The 26,370-nt window shown below is 38.4% G+C and overlaps 1 protein-coding gene across 3 annotated transcripts in view; it reads right to left on the reverse strand.

Moving 5' to 3' along the window:
- Positions 1 to 21,101, reverse strand: part of SERBP1 (SERPINE1 mRNA binding protein 1) — a 31,815-nt gene extending 10,714 nt beyond the window's left edge. Inside the window, exons 1-10 of one of the 3 annotated variants that reach the window (XR_014025836.1) lie at positions 20,571 to 21,038; positions 15,380 to 15,533; positions 14,968 to 15,111; positions 14,762 to 14,851; positions 14,268 to 14,342; positions 10,218 to 10,395; positions 9,753 to 9,800; positions 8,429 to 8,602; positions 7,545 to 7,583; positions 6,653 to 6,894 (exon numbers count right to left, since the gene is read on the reverse strand). Coding sequence is in view for 2 of the 3 variants with exons in the window: in XM_081322898.1 (XP_081179024.1) it covers positions 6,838 to 6,894; positions 7,545 to 7,583; positions 8,429 to 8,602; positions 9,753 to 9,800; positions 10,218 to 10,395; positions 14,268 to 14,342; positions 14,762 to 14,851; positions 14,968 to 15,111; positions 15,380 to 15,533; positions 20,571 to 20,979 (1,368 nt within the window). In the remaining variant the exon portion in view is untranslated. Of the gene's footprint in view, positions 1 to 5,462; positions 6,895 to 7,544; positions 7,584 to 8,428; positions 8,603 to 9,752; positions 9,801 to 10,217; positions 10,396 to 14,267; positions 14,343 to 14,761; positions 14,852 to 14,967; positions 15,112 to 15,379; positions 15,534 to 20,570 lie in introns of those variants that run through there. The other 2 variants (XM_081322898.1, XM_081322897.1) reach the window with 2 other exon arrangements.
- Between the last annotated feature and the right edge of the window lie 5,269 nt (positions 21,102 to 26,370).

The raw sequence follows: 26,370 nt of genomic DNA on the forward strand, positions 1-26,370 counted from the left end.
AGTATGTTTCTGGACAAACTACTACTCTCTACCTTCAGAAAATGGGTGGACCGTCAGCTGGTCTAGAATGTATTTCTAATTAAACTTTTAAATGAAACCAGAGTTCAGTTCAACTCTTGGTGACTTCAAGGACCCCTGAAATTTTCTTGGCAATAGTAGGAGTTTCACTGTTGTCTTTTGTTGAACTTCTAGGTCTAGCCTGCAGCACTAGTATTTCTGCGAGTCTCCTGTCCAAGTACTAACAGGTCCAATCCTGCAAAGATTCCCAAGCACGCTTGGCCAGCTGTTGCCACCTGTAGTGACATATAATTTACAGAACCCTAGGATTTAAATCAGTGATCTTGAATGCTTTCCTAGAGGAAATTGCCAGAATTTTCAGGTGTTTCTCCAATATCTGATCATTCCGCAAAATGGCATAGCATCTCTAATTGCTGCTTCCCAGAGTCCAAGACCCACGCTTTTAATAGAAAGGTTTTTTCCCCAAACTTTTTGCCCATAAATTGATCCGTGAGCCTTTCATTTTACTTGCCTTATATGCACTTGCTGCACCTCACCCTTTCAAGATCTCCCGGATTCCTCTCAAGAGTTCCTTCATTTCCCAAATCAAAAGGACCTTCCCTCCCTCCATTCAATCATTTTCTCAGGAGACTCAGGTCCTGGCAGTTTTCTTGGCAAGGATTTCAAGTGGTTTGCCGTTATCTCCTACCAAGGGCTGAGAGAATGTGACTATCCAAGGTCACTCAGCTGAGTTTTTTTGCCTTAAGGCAGGACTAGAAGTCAATCTCCTGGTTTCCGGCCTGTAACCTTAACTATACCTGTTGCCTTAACAACTATACCAAACCAGCTCTTTTAATTAATTGAAAAACATTGCTTAAGTTTACTTTCTCATACTCCTTTTAAATTTTAAAGAAAAATCTTCCTTTAGATTTAATCTCAATCTTAGTTTTATAGCAGACCTATGTAGTAATGTTTTCTACATTTGACTGTAATTTTATGAAATTTGTACAAAATTTCATAAAAGGTACAAAGCACTCTGACAATTTTTTTATCAATGTAGTATTCCAGAAGCTAGTTGTCCAATGCAACAAAAGAAAGGAGCTGATTTTTCCACGGTCATATGTATATACATTTTAATCACACCTCTTAATAGAAGTATGCTTTTTAAGCAGGTTATATTCTGTGCAATACAATACTTTGGATTTTTCAATAAGCTGGAAATTTGCAGTTTTGCTTCTATATAAATGCCAGAACTAGTTATTCATTTACTAAACGTAAAAGCAATATTCAGGTTTTGAAACAGGCAAGTGTTCTCCCAAGGTATATAGTAAAAATATTTTATAAAATGCTGCTTTTATGTAGATGTAAGACTTCCCAGCACAATTTGTGGAAGATACATTTTACTGCCTCTTGTTTTCAAAGCTGCAAGTCAAACGTTTTTGGAGGATTTCATGCAATTATACATAGTCCTTTGATATTAAATCCTGCAAAACACAAGTGTTTGTCACTCAGTGTTCAACCTATTGTGATTTTACTCAGTCTTGAATAGTTCCTTATCCATCTATGTTGACTACAGAATATATTTTTGCAATATGGATACTACACAGATGTTTTAGATTTTTAAAAAATGCCAAAACCAATTTATTCTAAGGTAACTATATTCTGGACAAGTAGAATGCAGTATTCACTCCAATGAGCCAGATATAATTTAAATGGTTAACGAAGAGAAAGTGAATGTTGCTTGTTTTTTAATTGTATTTTGTGCAATGTGTATAGATTTTAAAGAAAATATATGGGTAGCTTCTACTGTGATACGTTTAGTCAATGTAGCTGTGAAATTCTGTAAGTATATCCTCTTCGTAAAACACAAATTTGTAGTCATGATTTCAGAACTTGCTGAAATGCAATCCTAAACTGATCCAGTATCTACTGATTTGAGCAACATACACGTGGAATAAAACAAAATGGGAGAAGGCAATTGTACCTGAAGATCATTTATACAAACGTTGAAAATGTTAGCCATTTTTCTGGGTGATCAAAATTGTGGTTTTTATGGAGAAAACTTTGTGAACTTGTGAATCCAAGGCAAGCTAGATGCAACCATATATATATATATATATATATTGCATTTTATGAGGCATTCACAGGAATAAATCTGTGCTTAAACTACTACTGATCCATAACATCCAATTCTACGAAATGTACCAGACACTTACAAAATAACTTCATTAAAATTAATTCTATCAGTTGGAGGTAGAGTGGTATTTTAAACCAACTTCTAATTGTGCAGTAATCTGGAATAACCTTCTGCATGAACAGAACACAGCCCATTGTATTTTTGCTACATCTATCAGAAAGAAAACATTCTGCATTTATTGAAACTTACTCTATGTGGGATTGAAACCTATGTAACAAACCTGCCCATTCCAAACAGCTGTGATTTTAAGCATCAGTTAAAATCTCATTAAAATGGAAGTATGTATGAGATCAGATGACAAATCTCTTAAAATGCAGGCTGTCCCATTATCTTAAAATATGTACGGTAACATATACATTATTGAAGGACAGATTGTATATAAGACTAAGTGCACTTCATACAATCAACTGTAATATACAGCACTTTACAACTGACAAGAAAACATGCACTAGTATTTGCTTTTCAAGATTAAGGCCACAGAATGTCCAGAGATAATTTCTAAAATACAGGGATAAGAATGATCCTTGTAAATATTTGCAAACATTGTTAACCTATTACAGGGGATACTCTGAAGAGTTGACACCATTATCCTGTTTTTTCCCCCTAACCAACCCAACGGGATTTGTGATTCAATTTTTCTTCTCCACTTCCAAAGCATTTTTTAAAAAGGTTTGCCTGCACTCTGCCCACCTATTTAATTTTTTCCACATTATATATGGAAAAGAGCCAAAAGATAATTTTAAAAAAGCTTGTCAACTCACACAGCATTTCACCTACAAATAAGAGGTGTTTATAAAAACAGCTTAAGCTTCAGCCTCTTACCTTTCAATTTTCATCTTATACCTTTTTATTCCATGCATCCTTTTGCTTATTAAGAAATTGCAAAATTGAGGCAAATACTATGTTTTCCCGAAAATAAGACCCATTTTTGGGGGGCCTCCAAGAGGCACCAGGTCTTTTTGGGGGGTGGGGTGGGGAAAATGTCTCTCTTCCACCTCGGGCACCAACAGCCCCGCCCAGCCGGCCTACTTCTTCTGTGGCTGAAGGAGCAGCTTCATTCTGCAGCTGAGAATGGAGCTCCAGCCTGCATTTTGCAAGCCTTTCCAGGCGGCCACCTGCAGCTGAGAACCGAGTATGGATTGAATCCATAGCTCAGTTCTCGGCTGCAGTGGCCTTCCAGAAAGGCCTCTGATTGCAAAATGCAGGCCTGGGGACTCCACAGAAATGGGCCGGCAGAGAGGCCTGGTTGTAAGGTAAGTGGGTGCAGGGCACATGGGGCAGCCCCACACCCCCACCCAGGCTTGTCTTTTAGGTGTGCTTCGCCCCAAAATTAAGGCTTATTGGGGGGGGTAGGTCTTACTTTCGGGGAAACACAGTACTTGTAAATATTAAATTACAAACCCAGAGCTGATAACACCAGCACTCTCTCACATTCAATGCACCTGAGCCGCAGGCAAGCAGGCAGGCAATCTCCTCATCTTCAGATACTTTCTCTGATGCTCCCCACTGCTATTCATAACTCTTTAAATCTTCTCCCGGATTACAGAGGAGGATGAAGCAACTGTTCTTTAAGCAACTAATCTACCTTAAGTCATGTGCGCATGAAGACATTTAGCTCACATTTGTTAAAATATAAAAGATTACCATATAAGATCTCACCATTTTAAAAAAAAAATACATCATTTCAAATCAAAGTTGGGGGGGGGGAGGTCACTAACAGTCCCTAATTTTCTTACCAGTAATTTTGCAGTTAGCATTTTAATCAAAAGTGAATATGTATCTAAACTTTGAGCACTCAAGACAGCCAAAAGCCTCAGTCCTGCTTTTATTAAGCCAACAGGATAGTTAGTAATTTTCAGGGCAAAATGTAACCATCTGATCAGACGCAGTATCTGTCTAACAAAATGTATATCCATGATAGACATATAGTTAATATTTAGGGTTACCTTAGAAGGGCTTGTGCTCTTTCAGTTTATTCATTTTAACTTTTCTGCCAGTAGTCTGGTACAAGATGAACTTTCATGCTCAAACATTTAATAAATCAATCATAATTAGTATCACATTTTAAGGGAGGCTTGCTCTAAAAAAAATGGAGCAATAGCAACACAAACAAGCAAGAGAATGATACAAAGCCCAATTCATTTAATAGCTAATATTAAAATTAACTATGCGAGTAATTATTTGCTAAAGCTATGCTCACAGCTGCTAATGGCTCCACCGCAAGGGGACCATTCCCTGAAAAAGACATGTAGATGGTTTCAGCTAGAAAATTGGCAAGATGCCTGGGACTGAAAACATTCACAATGCCAATTTAATAGCACTTTTGTAAAAGAGCATGAAAATAAACCTTTACTTTGCTAAAATGCACCAATATTAATGAAAGCATTTTCACAGCTCAACACAAGTTAAGTACACAGCTACTAAAAGCCAGCAAATGGGCCATCTTTAAACAGCATTTCTAGATTGACTCTATATTACATTAGAACAGGGGTCCCCAACCCCCTCTGGTCTGTGGGAAAACCTTTCTCCACAGAACCGGTTCCTGGTGCCCAAAAGATTGGGGGCCTCTGTATTAGAAGCTGAAGATGTCGCGTCAAGTACCAAACTGGCATTGCAAATATGGCTGTCCAGAATTAAAGTTTGGCAGTCAAAAGAGTTAGATTGGGAGTATTCATGAACAACAACATACTTAATAAGTATGTATTTGGACACTAGCATATTTGTGCAGGAAATAAGAATTGGGTTGTTTTTTTTTAAGGATACAGACAACACCAAGTATCTTCCAAAAATAATCTGTGCTATGAGATGCATTTGGATGGGGAAAAAACAATGCACCTATTGACTTAAGAAATGTGACTATCTCCAAAATCAGTAATTGGGAAGTAAGAACCAATACATTGGGGAAAGGAAGAGGGTTGAAGGGTGTGTGTGCTTTAAAATCTTCCTTGATGGCAAATACTGGACTCATTTAAAAATCCGCTTCTCCGTCCCTACTTCCTGATCACAATGCTGAAATTTAAACGCATCAAGAATCGGATTCAATGTAGTAACCTTTGCATACATAAATATTCACAAAAATTATTCAGATAATGCACCATCTCAATACTGTTTATGCTTTAGTTCAATACTTTTTGCCCACCCCGTTTTTAAAAAAGGGATATTATTTCCAATTCCTTAAGAAACCCACCAATGGTACTAGATACTCAGCAAAACCTTGAAATAAATGGATATTTCAGTTCTGATCTCCTAACAAGTGTTGTAGACAGAAAGGCAAAGTAGTCCTTTTTTATTATTTGCTCAAGTCCTTTCATGTTTTGAAAGTGGTAACATTCTCGTTCACAGGGATTAAGTTAAAATATTAAGAAAATTCTACAGTGGAAAGGAGAGCTTACAATCACCCCCCACATCAAAAAATAAAACATTCACTTCTCAGCTAGGCAAGGCCAAAAGCTGAAGCCATAGAGCAAGATCCACATTTCAATTGGGTGGTGAGGTTTGGTTTATGTCCCACGCAGACTACTGCTGTCCCACTTTCATGGTCTCGGTTCTCCAATTTAAACAAGTCAAATAATCCTTTTCCCAAGAAGTATACAGTGCCCTTTGGTTTCTTCTTCAGAATCAGGGTTGCATGCTAGTGGAACAGTGTTTAGATGCACCCAAGAGGATGCATTTTAATGTAGATTTATAGCACTGCCACAGTGTATCAACTGTAGTTTAAACCAACTATATTAAGAAATAAGATACCACTGTGTTCCCAAGCTTCCATGTCTTGAAAAAAAGTTGCTCCACTCTACAGAATATTTTTGGTAGCAACAATATTAACAAGTTTTAACAACGTTTACCAAACAGACAACTAGTTTTCTTGAAGAAAGGGTGAATGAGAGGTGCAACATGGATTTTGTTAAAAAATGGCATAGGCCAATTATCCAACCAGAGCTGCTGGATTCACAAGCAGGTATTGAGAATATAAACCAATGTGCTTTGATTATTTTTCAAGTATCTGATATCAATTTTGTATAAAGATTTTGAATACACAAACTACCAAAGATAGAAGAAAATGGACTTTCCAAGTTTGACTTAAGTATTAAAAACTCAAAATGCTCCAGAAGTTAGTTTTCCACACAGTACTAACAAGTTTCCATATTATTTTTATACATATCCCAGCTGACCGTGGACTGAAAACCATCTGCTAAGCAGTATTAAAAGAAATATAGTGTGCAAGAGTTATAATTGTTTGTAGTTTAGGGAAAGCACATCTAACCCTAATTTTAAAAAAAATAAAATAAATGAAGTGAAAGCTTTAACTGGTACACACTGTTCACACCTATATTTCAAGTTTGGAAACGCATATTTTCAAGCAGCAATACAAAAAAGTATCCATGAAGAATGCATAATTTCTGAAAAAAATTATGAAAACATCCCTGCTACCATTACATTTCTAAATACAAAACTGACTACCATATTGTTGCTTCTGTGTAGCAAGAGAAGTTCATTTCAAAACAGGTAAAATTCAGTCTTCAGGTGTGAATGGCATGAATGAGAGTCCCCGTTTTAATATCTTAAGTTGGTTTTAGGATCCTTAAGCATGCAAGCCTTGTAGAGAAGGGCCCAACAAGAGGCAGGGTTGGCTTAGGGCATCCAGTTTAGGACAAAGCCGGGAAAGCTTCTGGATCATCAACATCAGGAGCAGAAGCACTTGACTGAAAGGAAAAAGGGGGTCCATCATTCTGATAGTAAATATAGCACTTTCTTTAGCTCTAGTATTTAAGACATTTGAATATGTATAACAAATAAAACATACAGAAAGTAGTAAAGTTACACAAGTAAGTTGCACATACTGCTGTACGTGAATTACTTATTAACATAATCCCCTTTTAGTAATGGTGTCTGTTCTATGCAATATCCTTTCTATAGGGGAAATCATCAAGTACCCATTTTGCTATCGTGAACAGTTGCAAGGGTTAACCAATATATTTTATACATGGGTATAAAATTATCACAGTGTGAATGACCTACATAAAGAAAAGGTTTTCTTGACCCTCAAAATAACAAGAGACTATGATTAATGAAGATGAAGGGCAGGAGACAGAAAGAATGTAGCATTTAACTAAAACGTTGGCACTTAACATTACAAGGTGCAGTGATACATACTTCAACTCTGTGAAGATTAGTCACAAGGGATAGTAAAAGAATCCTTGGCAAAATAATTCCAAAGTCAGAGGAGCAGAGATCTCAAAATGATTTGCTGCTTAAAAGAATACACTACACTCGAGGGAAGGAAATCTAGGAAGAGCACTAGCCCTAGCATTACTGTACTCATAAGATGTTATAAAATTATCAAGCCACCAACCTGGTTGGGTGTGTGGATCACATCAAACTCTTTAACCAGCTAAAAGAGAACAAGCACAATTATTTATTAAGCATTCTTCTGTTAGTATATATGTTGCTGAAGTGAGAACATTAAACACTTGTTTGTTGATGAAATCAGGGTAGTTGGCACTTTTTCATGCAGTGCCCATCTTCCATCCCCCAAATCTCAAATTGCTCTGAATAGCTAGTGGAAATTCTGGCGCAGATTTGAAACCCAAACCCAAAATTAAGAAGAAACAAAGAGAAAAATGCATACAATGTAACATAATCTCATTCCTGCTTGGGATATACAAATCTGGAATTAAGACATTTTATTGTTATCTGTGATAACATTTTTTTTTTAATTTCAAAGAATGCAAAACCGAATGGAACAAAGAAATTAATTTCATGAATGAGAAAATTTATATTTGAAAGAAAGTACTGTTATCTGTAACTCTGAGATCATGTAATACATATCATGGAAATATAAAAAAAAGAAGTGAAGTAGCTTTAGTGCATGCAAAAGGGCTTAACTTCCTCCCTCCTCTTGCTACAATTTTGGAGGAAGGGGTGTCGGCTGCAACTTAAGTGGAAAAGATAATAATTAATCCCTCTAGCACTTAAGGAGTTATCGAGTTCTCATACCCTATTCCAATCTCTTAAGCGAAACTGAGGAAAAGGTAATGTATTTGACATTTCAGCCATAAAACTATTACATAATCATCTGCCCAAAAGTAGCTTCTTACTCCTTCAGATATAACTTTATTTTTACAAAGTTGTGCAAAGCTAGACTTGCAACGTTGTGCACCATTTTAGAAGCACTTCAGTTCCATAAAACATTGGCCTCAGTAAGTTGACATTTCATTTATTGAAATCAGTTATTACCTTGTCAGTTCTGCTTCCACGGTTAGCCCTTCCCCCACGTCCACGACCACCTCTTCCACCTCTACCACCACGCCCAGGACGACCAAGATCCCCAAAATTGATCTCCAGTTGGGACGTGATATCATTTGCTGGCTTGCGGAAATGGTGATCCATTACAGACTCCTCAGCATGAGTCTATAACAAAATCAAGTAATTCAGGTTTAACTGGTATGGCTTAAAATTATATAGCACTTCATTCATATTACTTACACTAGTAGGCTGCAAACCAGACAAATCAACATTAGAATGGAACGTGAACCACATTTGAATGTACACAAAACTGTGTGTCAAAACTGCATTTTTAACAGGTGAAGTTATGAAACCCTATAATTATTATACTCTGAAATATTATGCCAGAACTCCAGCCTAGAGCTATGGATTTGCAGAGAAGATTCAATTACCTAGCTATAAAGCAAATGAATCAGAACACAAAAAACTATACACTTGATTAAAAATTGTCCTATCTTCTAGAGATCAAACATAGTTAAAAGAAAATGCCAGATCTCAATATCAACTGACACCAAGCATACTTTAAAATAGTTGACTTGATGGAAACCATCTTGTCCATACTTCTGGGCAAAATCCCATTCCAGCACACTATGATGAGATTGCCCAGAGCACATTTATATATACATAATATACAAGCAAACCATAACCAAGAAAATTATACAGTTAAAATTCAAATAAAATGGGAGCCTTATAATCAGAGGAGTGCAAAAACTGCTATTATCCCTTGTCCAATAACAGTATCATTTAGAACTTGAAGCATCCTATTCTGTGAATGGGAGAACACAGTCTGGCAATATGCATTGGGTTGAAATGGTTTCAGCTACATAAGCCACAGCAAACTACTTGAACAGGAAAAGCAGATGCTGTGACAATGTTACCTAGTACTATTCCTTAGCAGCTATTACTGAATACATCTAATAATGAAAAAGGAACATAGATCAACCTACCAATAACTGGAATCAAATACTGAAATCCCGTCAGAATTTTGTTCTTCAGGAAAAAAAATTAGAGAATCGGAGTATTGCCATGGATGTATACAGTCATCATGATAAAAATATGGGCTTGAGAAACTAACATTATTTGAACTTGTGGGCAAGCAGGCTGGCACAAAAAGGAACAAATCCTGATTGGTCAGCAATCAAACTAGTTACAAAAAAGGTATTAATGAATTCATCAAGAGCTTTATTAACATTTTCAATGGTTTTCTTTAAAAATATCTTCAAATTTGAACATAGAGAGTTCCTTATCCATTAGGTAAAAATAAGCCATAAAGTACCTCATTAGACTCCAGCTGACTCCCCTGCATTTCTGTCATCCCCTTTGTCTGAAGCAAGTTGTACGTCAATGGGCAAGGAATAAAAACAAAAGGAAGATAATGACTCCCACATGTGAATATGTATACATGAGTAACTATTCTACAATTAACCAGGCAAAAGCCCAGGATGCAAGATACGAGTAGTGCTTTACTTATAACCATAATCGAGCCCAAAATGATTTTTTTAGAAAGTCTATGAGGGCTACACACAAGGCTAAACACTGGAGTATTACAATGTAAGATTTTGTTCATTGGGTTAATTTTTCAACTGCAAAAGATACAAAATTGTGTTTCAAAGTAAAATGGACAATAGTTAACCAAATATCTGTTCTTTCTGAAATCAGATTTAGAAAATATATGGTTACATTGTCTTAAGCCAATTATTCTTATATGTATAAATATACAATAAAAATAATTTGTACCTACCTCCTCACTCTTTGACTTGTGCAGAACAAAGCCTTTTTTCCATTGTCCATCAGCACCTTCATTTGGTTTACGGATGTTGAATTCAACTTTTGCACGATCCTTATTCTGAATAGCTTTCCATTCATCAAGAGTCATTTCTTTAGGACCTTCTTCCTTAACTTCTTCTACTTCATTTTCCCTATGATAAATATGAATGTCAAGCACTTAATTAACACAAACACAAGTTTCTAAGGGGTGAAATCGAAACACAAGAAAAAAAAATTGAAAAACACCTAAAAACAGCACATACAGCCTGAATATATTTTTACCACAAAATTTTATTCTGATGATGAAATGTTGCTATTACTTTCAATTTTATTATCAGCCATACCTTTCAAGTTCAAAAACAATGGTTGATACTATGGAGACTTTGGTGTTTTCTGAGCTTGGTTGTTTCCTTGCAAATATTTCATTACCCAACTAGTGCATTGAGTAATAAAATGACTGCAAGCAAACAACCAAGCTTAGAGAGCACCAAGGACTCCAGTTCAATCCTGAGCTACAGATATTCTCTTGGAATGCTTGATATGTAGCATCCTGATTTACTCATTACAGATAAATACAGTGCTGACCATTAGCTACAAACTAGAAGTTCCATACTGTTGTTGTTGTTGTTAGTTGCGAAGTCGTGTCCGACCCATCGCGACCCTATGGACAATGTTCCTCCAGGCCTTCCTGTCCTCTACCATCTTTTGGAGTCCATCTAAACTCACGCCTACTGCTTCAATGACTCCATCCAGCCACCTCATTCTCTGTCGTCCCCTTCTTCTATTGCCCTCAATCTTTCCCAGCATTAGGCTCTTCTCCAGTGAGTCCTTCCTTCTCATTAGGTGGCCAAAGTATTTGAGTTTTAGCTTCAGGATCTGGCCTTCTAAAGAGCAGTCAGGGTTGATCTCCTCTAGGACTGACCGGTTTGATTGCCTTGCAGTCCAAGGAACTCGCAGGAGTCTTCTCCAGCACCATAGTTCAAAGGCTTCAATTCTTTGGCGCTCAGCCTTTCTTATGGTCCAACTTTCACTGCCATACATTGCAACTGGAAAGACCATAGCCTTGACTATACGCACTTTTGTTGACAGGATGATGTCTCTGCTTTTTAGTGTGCTGTCTAGATTTGCCATGGCTTTCCTCCCGAGGAGCAAGCGTCTTTTAATTTCTTGACTACAGTCCCCATCTGCAGTGATCTTGGAACCCAGGAAAATAAAATCTGTCACTACCTCCATTTCTTCCCCATCTATTTGCCAGGAATTGAGAGGGCCAGATGCCATGATCTTGGTTTTCTTAATGTTTAGTTTCAACCCAAGTTTTGCACTCTCCTTCTTCACCCGCAACAAGAGGCTCTTTAGTTCTTCTTCACTTTCTGCCATTAGAGTGGTATCATCTGCATATCTTAGGTTGTTGATGTTTCTTCCAGCAATCTTAATTCCAACTTTTGATTCATCTAGCCCTGCCTTTCTCATGATGTGCTCTGCATATAAGTTAAATAGGCAAGGCGACAGTATACAGCCTTGCCGGACTCCTTTCCCAATTTTGAACCAATCAGTGGTTCCGTGTCCAGTTCTCACTGTTGCTTCTTGGCCTGCATATAGATTTCTCAAGAGACAAATAAGATGGTCCGGTATGCCCATCTCTTTAAGGACTTGCCAGAGTTTGTTATGATCCACACAATCAAAGGCTTTAGCATAGTCAATGAAGCAGAAGTAGATGTTTTTCTGGAACTCTCTAGCTTTCTCCATGATCCAGCGTATGTTAGCAATTTGAAGTACAAATTGAAGAATTGCCCACAATCACTCTTAATTTCCATTAAATCCTTTATATACAACTCCAGAAATAAGTATTCTTTTGAAGTAGAGGTATATTTTATTCACACACATACACACACACACCCCAAGTTCTTCCCATTTTATGTGTACTAATTTCTGCTCTATGCCCTTGAAACAGAGTATTCACTAAATCATAGAAAGCCAAAGTATGGTACATTACTAGCCTTTTGGCTGAAATAGTTGTTACACTGTACCTGCTATAACCCCATGATTTATGAACATCAAAAGCCACTAATAACAAAATCTTGCAGATTATGAAATTTGTTATCCAAGGCAGTGTAACTAATATTGAACAAAAAGCACGTGTTAACTTTCTGCCAATGACCTGGCTCCATATAAGATTTCATGATGTATTTAAATATCAGGTGAATGATTTCCTCTATATGTAATATGTCTTGCATTTTTTAAATGTTTACTTCTTTTTTTGTATTAAAGCGATAACTAATTAAGGGCACTAAAACTGCTTTCGGTGGAGCATTTTGTGATTTGTACGTACATCCACATTAATAACAGAGACACTCTAAACAGTGAGACTATGCACAATAGTAGCAAGGCTAAGTTTTACAACCCTTTTTAAAACTGCCAATTTTTAATTTGGCAGAAGATTTCAGTCAAAACTACCGGTAGTCTTGACTTATTATGGCAATTAGGACTGGAATTTCTGTCGCTAAATGATGTAGTAGTAAAAGCACAGTGCATTACTTAACAACAGCAATCACCCGGCAGTCCCACTTGTTAACCAACAGCCATGTCATTAGACAAGGCAGTTTCCTGCCAGTTTCCCCATAACCAAAATCAATGGGGAAGCCTGCAGAAAATCTCAGGCCAACAAAGGGATAAGTAGCTGTTGCCGAGCAGGGGAGGAAGGGGTCCAGGAAAGGCTGCCAGGGAGGCACAGCACAGAGAGGATGGGGAAAGGTCCTCAGGCGGAGGAGATTTACTCCAGCAACCTGGAAGCTTCCCTGCTGGCTTCCCCATTTTCTTTCTGACAGGCAGGGAAGATTGCAAATGGTGATCACACGGTCACAGGGCCTGCAATTGGTTGTAAGTGTGAGCTGGTTGCAAGTGCGCAGATCATAATCACGTGGCCGTGGGGTGTCAATACGGCTGGAACTCCAAGGAGCAGTTATAAACATTAGTTCAGTGGTGCGATAGCTTTGGGTGGTCGCAGAACAAATGGTCATAGGTCAAGATTATCTGCTCATCAATTTAAATGCTACTCACGGACATTTTGGGAACTGGTTATAGCACACATAATTGTAATACATATATAGCAGAGTGAACAACCTGTTTAGGATAGTGGCAACACTATTTTTCCCCTCTTCAGCCACTTAGAAATGCATTTTCAGCCTCTTTTTCCTTGATTCTTCACATATTAAAACAGTAGTATTTGTGCTTAATGAATCTTTTTATTGCTTACTTAGAAATGGAGAGTTGTGTTTTGGTTGTTTGCTGCCATATGGGATCGTCACCCTGAAATAGGTCTGTACCATAAATGAGGGTTCTATTTTTTTCCCCCAACGTAAACGTCAAAAACACTAGATATGATCAACTTATATAAGACAGTTTAAATACAGATAGTCCCCATTTTACAACTACTTATTCAATAACCTTTGGGAGTTACAATGGTGCTGACTGAGAGGGACTTAAAAGCGATCCTCAGTTATGGTTCTTGCAACTGGTCTGCACTTAACATCACAGCTTCCTACGGTCACATAATCACCATTTGCAATCTTCAATGCTGGCTTCCAACAACCAAAGTCAAAAGTTACATCAACACAATCTTGCAAGTTTAAAGGTACAAACTTCCCACTGCTAGGTACAAACTTCCCACTGCTATCTTTTAACTACCATCTGATCAATTAGTCCAGGAGTCTTCAAACCTGGCCCTTTTATGACTTGTGGACTTCAACTCTCAGAATTCCTCAGCCAGCGTGCCTGACTAAAGAATACTGGGAGTTGAAGTCCACAAGTGATAAAAGGGCCGAGTTTGAAGACCGCTGAATTAGACCATTCCTAGTTTCTTCCTTTGGCTATTAAGCTATTGGGGGCTCCCCCTTTCTCGTTTCTCTTGTTTCCTAGGCAGCATCTCTTTCCCCAAGATCATTCATACATTCCAAGGTCAGCACAAAGAAATCATCACTAACTTTTGTTTAAGTAATAGAAGAAAACGTGACAATTTAATATTTACTTATTTTCTGAGTCAGCAGGGGGATGTTCCTCTCCTTCTGGTGTTTCCTCTGTCGCATGCGATTGATCCAAGTCACTATAGAGTTTAAAATAAGTTATTGTCTCCAATTAGTACTTCTAACATACTTGCCAAAACAAAGTTTAAATTTATGAAAAATTGTAAGGTCCTTCTCAAGGTTCAAATTTTCCCCAAATAAATATATTCCTTTGTTTTCTAAAAAATGTATGCCCTAATAAAATACAGGTGAGATTATGAAGTTTAGCAGACATACAGTTGGCATCAGCCTCAAAATGATAATTTCTATCCTATTGCATAATATTAGGTTTTCAAAAAAAGATTTATGCTCCTTTCATCGTGACTACTGCTTTCTAGCTAAGGATGTGGAACATTAAACATAATTTCTGTATTTTCATTATGTCATCTTGTAATCTTAAAGCTATGTATAATTTTGCTTATAATTTATTCTAAATATAAGCTTAAAATAAAATACTAACGTCAGTTCATCTTTGACAGTTCCCCAGTTGTGTGATCCACTCCCACCACGCTTGTCTTCGTGCTTTAGACCACTGAAATGTGAATGAGAACTAACAAAACTGAGTTAACACAATAGTGCTGGGATACAGAAATTCAAAGGCAAATTTGCAAAATATTTGTATAGAATATATTTTGAAAGAGAAGCTACAGAGTTTTTAAGACTTACGATCTGTCGCTTCCACTATGCCTATCAAATTCACGTTTGCCTCTAGAGTCAAAGCCATCTCCTCTGCCCATTCCACGTCCTCTTCCACCACGACCACCTCTTCCAAGACCACCACGACCACGCATAGGACGATCAATAATGGGTCTATTATAAAAGCAGAAATAGAATAGGGACTATGTGAGGCCCTTTAAACTGTTAATATGCTTTAAAAAGTATTGTCACAGTCTACTTGAAATTAAGTGACTCACAATATTTTAATTAAAATGTATGAAGAAACCTGTTTTTCTAAAAGCAAATGTTCTGTGCTTCCTAATTAAGTTACTTTGAATTACATTCATCAGTAAGTTAATATGTTGATTATCCTAACACACAACCGTCCCCTCTAAACAATCTTAAAATGCACAATCCTTACTTATCAACAGAAAATTCTCCTCCTTCACCCTTTTCTTCGGCAGGTTTATCAAATCGTCGTTCACGAGGAGGCCGTCTCTCCTGCCTCCTCTCAATAGGCTTGCCCTCTCCCTGAGGCTGTTGCTGATCAGGCCTTCTGCCAATTCGTCTTATCCCTAAAATAGAAGGGAATCTGCATCAGTCAATTATTTACTGATCTCCACCAAGCAACTGGTATTCTTTTAACATATAGGTATTATTAACATGTAATAAACAATAGTTTTCTGATAGAAGACTGTATTGTATAGCTGATTTTGTTAGCAGTTCTTACAGTTATTATCTTATAGGAATTGTGGTCAACTAGCTCTACAGGTATTTATAATCCTTCAAGCTACAAGCTGGAAAAGCTGAAATTAATCTCGTACACATATGAAACAATATTTATTAAAATATTCATTCTTGTTTCCATTAAATAAAATTCACAAGTAGTATTCTTTAGTGAAACAATCAAGTTACTTGTTTCCCTAATTGCAGTCTTGCATACTTGGAATAGTTTGCAAAAGATTTATTTTGGGAGAGATCAGTCTAATTCCAGAATATTTTTTCCTTATTTAAGAAAATAGTGAGATTTAATTAAGTTAATCTGATCAATAATTTCTATTTCAGAAATCTTTATAGGATGTGGAGAATCAGTTACAATTAGGAAGTGGGAGAGCCACCATTTCTTCCTCTGCTTTAATACTTATCAAGTTCGTTATAACAGAAAGTAGATGTTCACTTATAAGTGATAAGGAAGCTGGAAATATGACTTCATAGAAATAATTATCTCTGTAGTAATGCACTAATCTGCTACAGTAATCCCCTCCCAACATGCAACATTCTGCAACTGAAAGCACTAGGTCTCAGCATGCAATATATTTTATTCTTTGCCTGGGAGCTGTCAAGAGTGCCAGTAATTCCTTCACAATAATTCCACCACACTGCTTGAAACCAATTGGCTAACAGTGCCAAAGTTTCATTCAAACAAAGAAACAGAAATGATTTTTATATTAAAAGTTGGCTTTTCCTCTTCCTGAGAACAATGGTGGCTTCAAATAATACTATCGTTGGCAAAATATTATGGGCTATAAATCCACTCATATATTATGAATTGGATTCAAAAGTTCTGCTGAATGCTAAACCAAGGAGTTCTAAAACTGTCACATATATCACAATATAAAACAATTCTAAGTTGCTAGAAGGAGTACAAGAAATATCAGTAAAATATTGCTTATGAAAACTATTAGCCATGCCTAATACTCAGAGGCACAACAGGATGTGTTGAAAGAGAAATGTCCAAGAATCCCAGAATCCGAAACAGGGATATCATTAGTGACTATATCTTTTAATATGGTAAGCCTGCATTTCAGACCAAGCCAAGTCCTGAAGCTACATACTATTTATTACTTCTGATTAAAGGGCGCCAGTGAATGCTTGACACTGAACTTCATACCTATCTAGTCACCATTATGTGTGAAGTATTCCTTGGCTTTCCCCTCACTTTTAATCAGGCCAAGTTTACTTTTCTCTTGCCACTTTGAATCCAAAGAAATTGGAAAGCATTTCTTAGTTGCCTTGCCAAGGCATACTAGTTTTCTGAAGGACTATGCTACCTTTTTGCTTTAGTTCCTGACTAATGTTTCAGACATAACTTATCTTTTATCTCAGCTGGATTAAAATTGAATTAATTTAGTCTGGATCCAAGGCCAAACCTATAATTTTCACTGCTGCAACTGTTGTACAGAATAAAAGCAAAATAGTATTTTTGACTTTCCTATTATTAATGGTGTTGCCATATATTGTATAAAGGTAAAGGTAAAGGTTCCCCGGCACATGCGTGCTAGTCGTTTCCGACTCTAGGGGCCGGTGCTCATCTCTGTTTCAAAGCCGAAGAGCCAGCGCTTGTCCGAGGACGTCTCCATGGTCATGTGGCCGGCATGACTAGACGCCAAAGGCGCACGGAACTCTGTTACCTTCCCACCGTAGTGGTCCCTATTTTTCTACTTGCATTTTTACGTGCTTTTGAACTGCTAGGTTGGCAGAAGCTGGGATGAGTAACAGGTGCTCACTCTGTTACGCAGCACTCGGGATTCGACCCGCCAAACTGCCGACCTTCTGATCGACAAGCTCAGCGTCCTAACCCACTGAGCCACCGCGTCCCTTGTATATATTGTATATCTGCTGGTAATATAAAGATATTCTATTGGATGGTATAAATGAAACCATTTCCATGCAGCTCAACTGAGCATTTTAGATTTAATGAACACTTATTAGACATTTGTAAACTGCATCATGCACATCCAATCATATGTAACAGGTACCTCAAAATCTGGATATACACCAAACTTTTTCAATAATGTTTAGAACAATCCCAATCATTGGATAAAAAAAATATGCAGGTGAAATAAACTTCATGTAAATGAACATTTCTCTTTCAAGTGCCTAAATTATAGTTGCATTCTGATTCAATTAGAATAGCTCATCTAATGAACAATCATTACTGAATTTTTATAGAGCCATGTAAGGTTATTGAATCTATATTAAATTGGATAGATTTGATGCTTGTAAGCAGAACCTACTTACTATATTACAAATAATATTACCATTAATATCCTACTCTTTTCTACAATGCCTAGAAATTATGCTGCAATTTTCATATAGAAATATATGCAAAGTATCTGTATACAACCTTACATACAACCCATTATGAAAATAAGATGATATATTTTTCTTCATTCATATATTGCCACTATTCTACCATCTTTAAAGTTACCATAGAATTCAGCATGTAAGCCTGTCCTTTGCCTTCTCTACCATTTGGAGATGTCTATAAGATGATATATACAAAGAAAAAAAACTAATTCTTTTTAAAAAATCTTTTCTGAAATTATTTAGGTGCTATTTATATTTCACCCAACTGCATAAGGACTGTCCCCATTATGTATACTTTTATCTAACCAAGGCAGCTTTTGTAACATAATCTTTTTACTAGTTACTGTCAAAGTAAAAATGGAATGTCATAAAATGGGTTTCTATCAGACTATCATATGTGAAAATAGGCAAAGCTTTGAAAGAACATATAATCCAAACTTTTTAAAACAAGTGGGATTCAAACAGATCAGTTCTGTATAAAAAATTCCTCAAAAGTTTATACAGACTGACCCAAAATTCTCCAAAAATAGACATCTCCATAAGTATATGGAGTTTCTATAAAAATCTAGATAAAAACACAAATATACTTTTATTTCTTCAAATTACAAGCAGAAACTCCAAGCAATGTTAAATCAAGGCAATTACAGAAGTGCTAATGTTGAACTGCCACATTGTTGCAAAGTTATCAGCCCAACTTTTCAAAATTAAATGTCTTACTCATGAAAATTTTCAAGCAGAATGTACAGCTATCCAACATAGCTGCAAAAATCCTGACAGCCAGTAGATGGCAGTAAAGATATGCTGAAAACTGAGCCTTTTGTAATTGTCTGTCTTGTAGCCAATTTCATATTCAAATACTATCAGAGAACTAGAAAAAAAATTGCTTCTGGCAAATTTCTATAACCATTGAAAAACACCCAGATTAAAGTTTAAAACATTACAAATCTTGGTTTAGTATTTTAATAACCGTTTTATTCAAGAAGAATATTTTTACTATCTGAATATTTAAATATTCTCTGGAGTATACAAGACTGTTAAATAAATTTAAGAACAATATATTTCAATTACTAATCTCATAATCACCTCCTACTCCTATTGCCTGTCCTAATCTACGGTAACTTTCTTTTCTGCAACTGCCAGTGCAGGTTGACTGGTTTTGAGAATTGTGCTCCATTACACAGGACACTTGACTGATAACTATTAAATAATCTTTAAGATTATTTAACATATATTATAAGCAAAACATTTTTTTGGTGTAGCAGGGTGCCATTAGAAATACTACCATGCTTCAGTCTCCTGCAGAAAGTAAGGCTAAAACCATATAATTAGCACTATTTAACATTCTCAAAGAGCACCTTTTATTTCCTTTAAAAAAGTATTTTATCAAGTAAAAAAGCACAGTGAAATTTAACACTTTTTAGTCCAATTTTACACACTGTTGCAAGATGTTTAAACAACGGTCCACAGATCCCCAGCCTTTCAACCTTAAAAATAAGCCCCAATTCTATGGACACAGTCAAATCAGGAAAACAAACCATAGATTCAATCACCTTTGAGGGGAGAAATAAATAAAAAAAAAGCCAGCAACGTGGAAAATCTTTTTTTTAACAAGTTACAAGTCCAGAATCCGAGGCAGTCAAGTCATTTCACCTCAGCAGTTCCATTTTGTCTTATTCGTTCAGCCTCTTAAGTAGGCGGCAGCAGACAACCGAAATCAAAAACGACCAGCCCAGCAACATGCGGGAGATAAATGCACGTGGCCCAGGTACAAACGAGACTCAAACTCCGTTCCTCCCAAACCCGTGTCCAGCGGGGTTGTCGCCCCCGCCGCCGCCTCTTCTTCTTCTTCTTCTTCTTCCTTCTTCTTCTACGGGGGGCACCGGCAGGATGACTAAACTTGAAAGGGGGCCAGAATCGCCCTCCATTTCTCAAGCCACCATTCCAAGATTGGAAAGGGCCTCCCAGCCTTCCCCGAGCCTTTTTCCACAGGCCTGGCCGGGGCCATCCCACCGCGAGGAGAAACCCAAACTCAGGTCGGCGCGCGCGCCCCCCCTCCCCCCCCTCCTCCGGCAAGGCTGCTGCTGCTGCATCCCCCGCGAGCAGAGAACGTGGAAGGCTCGCCTAATGAGCTCGCGCGGCTTTCACCAGGCGCGCGCTTCCCACGACGGCCGGTCAACACGAAGGGGGGGGGCATTCTGGACAGGGTGGAGCTCGGGGCAAGCAAGCAAGCAGGCAGGCAGGCAGGCTCGCCATGCCCTCCACGTGAGGGAGACGGGCACCTCTCTGCCTCCGGCCAGACAAGCGGGGAAAAAAAAGAGGGGAGGGGGTCCCGCTCCAGCACCACGTGCTAGGTGGAAGGGGGGCTGGGGGGAGGGGAAAGACCTGCTCCTGACGGGGGGAGGCTCGGCTGCTTCTCTCCGCCCGCCCGATAGAAAGGCTGACCTTGTGGGGAGCCCTAGTCGTCTCCCCCAGCCGCCGCCGCCGCCGCCTCCCGCAGAAGAGGAGAGCGGCCCGCCACTCACCTTCCTTCCTGAGAGGCGCGGAGCCAGGCTGCCCGCCTCCATCCTCTCTCCGGTCCCCAGCGCCTCCGGGCCCAGTCGAAGAGGCGAAGGGCGGCAGCGGGTTCCTGCGCTCCTTCTGAGATTCCCTGCGCAGCTGCTTCGCCGCGCTGCCGCTCCCTCCGCCGGAGCCCACCTGACCCGAGCCGCCGCCGCCGCCGCCGCCGCCTGAGGATGAATTAGCTTGGGCCGCCGGGCCGCCTCCGCGACTGCCTTGGTGGCCGCCGCCGCCGCCGCCGCCCCCACCGGTGCTCTCTTTCTTGCGGCTCTCGGCCGCCTGGATCACCTCGAAAGGGTCGGATTCGTCGTCCAAGAGCTGGTCAAAGCGGTTGGTGACGACGCAACCGAAGCCTTCCTGCAGGTGTCCGGGCATGATGGACCCCTTTGGGTGGGATCCTCCTCCGATGCTGCCCAGGCCCCGGCCCACCCCCTACGTGCTTCTTTGCTGCCCACACAAGATGGCCGGCCCCCACAGAAACTCGCTTCTCTTCCGGCGAAAGCGACATCCGGGAAACAGAACTAGACGCCGCCAGCTCTCGCAGAGGATCTTGGGAACTGAAGGCTGAACTCCCCGTCTGTGAGAAGAACCGGTCCTTGGCAAAAAGAAAGACCACAATTCCCAGCAGGCATCACGAAACAGAGAAATAAGGCGATGAAGTCTTGTTTCCCGAGGCAATCTCTTCCCTCAGAATGTGTTCAGCGAAAGTGTTTTTTTTAAAAAAAAAAACTTGAGAAGATATGACATTCATTTCCCTTCTTTCCTCCTTAAAGTGCATTGTCTTAAATAAAACAAAGTAAAAGACCCAGTTTGCTGAAAACCTGAAAGGTCAACGATTCCAGGCTTGGGCTTATAGACACATTAATGCATAACTGATTGAATTAACCCAATTATATGGGTTTCATCAACCCTCTGAACCTAAAAGGAATCGTAACGGCTATATCTAAATTACAGTCCTCAGTCACAAACTAGCCACTTACATTTTAGTTTAACATGTGAATTCTGCTCAGTTCGTTTAAGAAAATATACTTAAGGCAACATTACACGTGATTTTGCTATATAAAAGACACCTGTGCTCAGAGCTATAAATACAAATATTACCAATATTTCCGAATGTACTTCTTATGCAGAACAAACAGAAGGAAAATGTTCCTTTCTCTAGCCATATCCACTGGGCTTTTCTGTTTTTTGACATGTAAAAATAGCATTATGAGGAAACCAAGTTTGCAGTACAATTGTAAATGTGTGTAAGATTGCACTGTAGCCAATAGCTTCATACTATTAAATTATGCTGTGTGCTGACAAACAGGACAGTTGTAGTCCCTCATATTCTTTCAGTACATTCTTGTCACCAGAAGATCTTAAGAGTTGCAACCATTTTGAAGTTCCACAATATGCTTAGTAACGGATTAGAAAATACACATGACCTCAACATAGAACAAAATTGTTTATTTTATCTCATTTAAACTACAATTTGAGATTAACAAATAATTAATCCTTTATGTTTTTCACAGTTTTCAACTATGTTGCCTTGTATAAGATAAACAGCTCCCACAGAAATTCAGAGGCATGGATCTTACAAGGCAGCTCAAACTACGCAAGCATACATTTGTTCTGCTTAAACTGCCAGGCTGTACTGTATTCCATATTCAATACAGGCTAGATAGCCAGTGGTTAAGCCACCAGACTACAAACCAGAGATTGTGAGTTCTAATCCTGCCAAAACACCACATAATTGTAGAAATGTTTGCATTGGGAAGACTGCATACTCCACTAAACCCTCAGTTAGAAAAATTCAAAGTCAGCTGGCTTTAGCTACATGTTGGGGATGAGAAGGCTGCATCTTGTTAGCCAACTACAATATCCTCAAACCAAACATCAAGAGACTTGTAGACTTGCCCATAATGTGCAGAGGTGTCTGGGACAATATCAAATAGGTCACGGCAAAACTTTTATGCATTTTGTCAAACAACTAGTATTGCAATTGATTAATTCTTAAAAGTTGGGTTCTGCACAAGCTTCATTTAAAATGCATGCCAAAACACTAATCTAAATGCACTCTAGGGAATGAGGGATGAGAAGCTGTGTTTATGAGTCTAACAGACAAATGACCTCATGCAAAACTGAATAGTACAGTATATATAAAAATGGACATAATGTGCTCCAAGGATCTTGGACTTTCAAATGTTTTTGATTATTACAGCCTCCATCTGTTCCAGCTGCACAGAAATCAGAAGATATTTTGAAAATGATAATCCACAATGTATAAAAGGTAAAGGTAAAGGTTTCCCCGCACATGTGTGCTAGTTGTTTCCGACTCTAGGGGCCGGTGCTCATCTCCGTTTCAAAGCCGAAGAGCTAGCGCTTGTCCGAGGACGTCTCCGTGGTCATGTGGCCGGCATGACTAGACGCCAAAGGCGCACGGAACGCTATTACCTTCCCACCGTAGTGGTCCCTATTTTTCTACTTGCATTTTTACATGCTTTCAAACTGCTAGGTTGGCAGAAGCTGGGACGAGTAACAGGCACTCACTCTGTTACACGGCACTCGGGATTCGACCCGCCAAACTGCCGACCTTGTGATCGACAAGCTCAGCGTCCTAACCCACTGAGCCACAGAGTCCCTTGTCCACAATGTGTAGAGGATATCAATTACCTGAGCTTGCTTTGGACTGTGTTGGCTAACAAAAAGCAGAGCTGCACAGCTTCGCTGAAATTCTCTCACTTAGTCTGTGAGCTGGAAGAAGAGTTTGCAGACATAAATTCTGGTGCCATCACCACTGAGTCCTATTCTGCCACTGTAGCAAGGTTGCTGAGAGAGGTTGGTGTCCTATTTTCATTTGGGACAAGAGAAAGAAGATGATTAATGGATTCCCAGGTTTCATTCCTTTCCCCACCTATGAGTGGGGAAAAACAACTGCCAGTTGATCTCCTTAACTGATGCATAGCAACCTAAAGAAAAGCATTGAAAAAGGGCAAATTCAAGTCCCTGGATGTATCATCAACTACAGCATCTACAAGGGGAAGAAGTTTCTCTCTCTGCTAAAAACTGTCTTCAGGGAAGAAGGAAAACACAATGTGAGTTTGGAGCAGCGAAAGACAACTTTAAGCTGCTTTAGCTTTGGGCTGGAGATGAGATGAGATGACAGCAATGTTGTGAGGACATGTCACTTTAAAATGGTTACTGGTGCATGGTGCAGCAGGAGGGACATGAAAATGAGTCCAAGTATTTTTCCAGTTAGCATTAACACAAATGCTTAATATAGCTACTATTCTTGAGGCAGAACTATTTCATCTTCCAGAAAAGGATTTCCCATTATGATAGATTATTTTTCCATTAGCTTACCAAATTTGTTATCATGTGTTGGGGCATTCTCTAGGTATGTATGGTGGGAGTTAAAAGAAGAGTGAAAATAAATTCTACTAAAAGAATAATATTTGTAATATGGCCCAGCTATTGGATATCAATACTATTTCCTCTGGCTACTTTGCATAAATTACAGGTGGTCCTCATTTAGTTACTGTTCATAGTGTTGATGAAAAAGTAGCTTTGGACCAATCCTTACATTTATGAACTTCACAGATCATTAAAGCAAAGGAAAGATCATAAGCACAATCATAGTTTCACTTGCAACCATTTCAGTTAATGACCAAGTTGGTGGTCCCAATTGTGGTTGCTAAACAGGACTACGGTATTGAGGAATTACATTTTTATTGTATAAATTGAATTGGGTTATAATGTCTCTCTTTGAACAAGTATCTTTTTAAAAAATGCATATTTTTTATATTTTAAAAAACTTAAATGTTTTATGAGTTTTGCTTTTTAATTGTAATTTAGTTCACATGTTAGCTTACATTTTTTGTTGTTACGTGGTTCTCATAAAAACTAAATATAGACCATTCACTAGGTGAATACTTAGATTCATTCTAGTAAGTCTTATATAATAATGGTATGATTTCATTATAGCCTTTTCTGACACTATTACAACAGTTTAGATGAGATAATGTTTCCATTTTTCTACTATCTAATATATGTAGTAGTATTGTTATATTTACAACTGATGTTTTATTGTCCTGTTTATTACCCTATGGTACTCTACATACTAAAGTTAATTGGAATTTAGACTTTGCTCTTTAGTAATTCTGTAGAAAAGTGGAAGGCATTATCTGTCACTTCTGGGTTTTATTTGTCTGTTTTATTTCCAAAGTACTGATTTTCTCCACTTTTATGCAGATGTTTAGCCAATTTTATTTTACAACAGCTAGCAATTTGTGTTACAGTTTTTTGTAGCATGAACCATCAGGTTTACAAGCTATATAAAATTTTTGCTACTTTTCCTGTCCTATTAACCTTCTTATTAACTGCTTTACTCTGTTTCCAGTAGCTTTGCATGCTCTTTATCTGTTTTGGGACGCTTCCAGACAAGGTTTTTATTGTAGAGTCACAATGCTTTGCTCATGGAGTGCTTTAAGAATGTTACCAAAGGCACTATGATTTATTTGTAACTAGTCTGTACTGTACCATCACATTTCTATCTTTTTTTCTATCCATTAAACATACCATAATAATAATAATAAAAAAGCAGAACAGTGCCATTTTTAAGCATGCGGGTAAAGGAAATGTGAGACTGAGTCACTATGAAAGGAATTATTTCTGGAGAGATGTCTGGAGGTAATTATGTTACTCTGCTGTAGCACAAAGCATGAAGGCATTTCTGACAACATAAAAAAAACCCACCAAATTCATTATTGCATATTTATGCATGGCTTAAAAGCCCCTTGTGAATGCCCTGACCTTATCTAGCGCTGAGCAAATTTATATTCCACAGGATAAATTCTTTCCATTTTCCACGGTTTTTCTGGCCTCAGAAGCAAGATTCTACCCACCTCTGAGTAAGCACATCTAGATTATGGTTGTAAGGAGGAGCAGAACAGAACTTCATTTTCAATCAAAAACACAAAATAAAATTCCCTACTATTCTGAAGTTTGCATCCCTCCAATTTTTCCACTGAGTTCTGCAGTTAAAAATATGTATATTATTTTATTTCTATTCTTAATGTGTTATAGCACCAATTACTGAAGTTAGTTTGCCCAGAAAAGTGTACATTAATTTAAAAAAATAATGTACAAAAATACAGGACATTCAGGAAAGTTTTTTAAAGGTCCATTAAGGAAATAATGCACATGTTTGGATAAATATGCCCTGAACAATGGACTTGATCTAGTTTGTTTTGGCTGCAAGGGAGAATGCAGCAATATTAATCAGTATATTTTAAAAGAAATGTTGACCTATTGAGCTATAGAGAGGTTACTGCCTAAGAATGAGACCTGAAAAACCCAAGAGAACCCCACAATTTATTTTTTATTTTTTATTCATAACCCACCTTTATTATTTTCACAAATAACTCAAGGCGACAAACATATCCGAGACACCTTCCTCCTCTATTTTCCCCACAACTGCCACCCTATGAGGTGGGTTGGGCTGAGAGACAGGGACTGGCCCAAGGTCACCTAGCTGGCTTTCATGGTTAAGGCAGGACTAGAACTCACATTCTCCTGGTATTTAGTCTAGTGCCGTGGTGGCGAACCTATGGCACGGGTGCCACAGGTGGCACGCCGAGCCCTCGCCTTTGGCACGCATGCTGTTGCCCTTATAAAACCTTTTCGCTTTAGGCCTCCGCCGCTGTGTGCAAAAACAAAAAAAAGTTCAATCGATCAATTTCAACTTTTCGCGGGGAAAAAAACTTCTCGCAAAGTTGGAATTGA

This window comes from Vipera berus (assembly GCF_964194415.1).
Source record: "Vipera berus genome assembly, chromosome: 3".
NCBI classification, from domain to species: Eukaryota; Metazoa; Chordata; class Lepidosauria; order Squamata; family Viperidae; genus Vipera; species Vipera berus.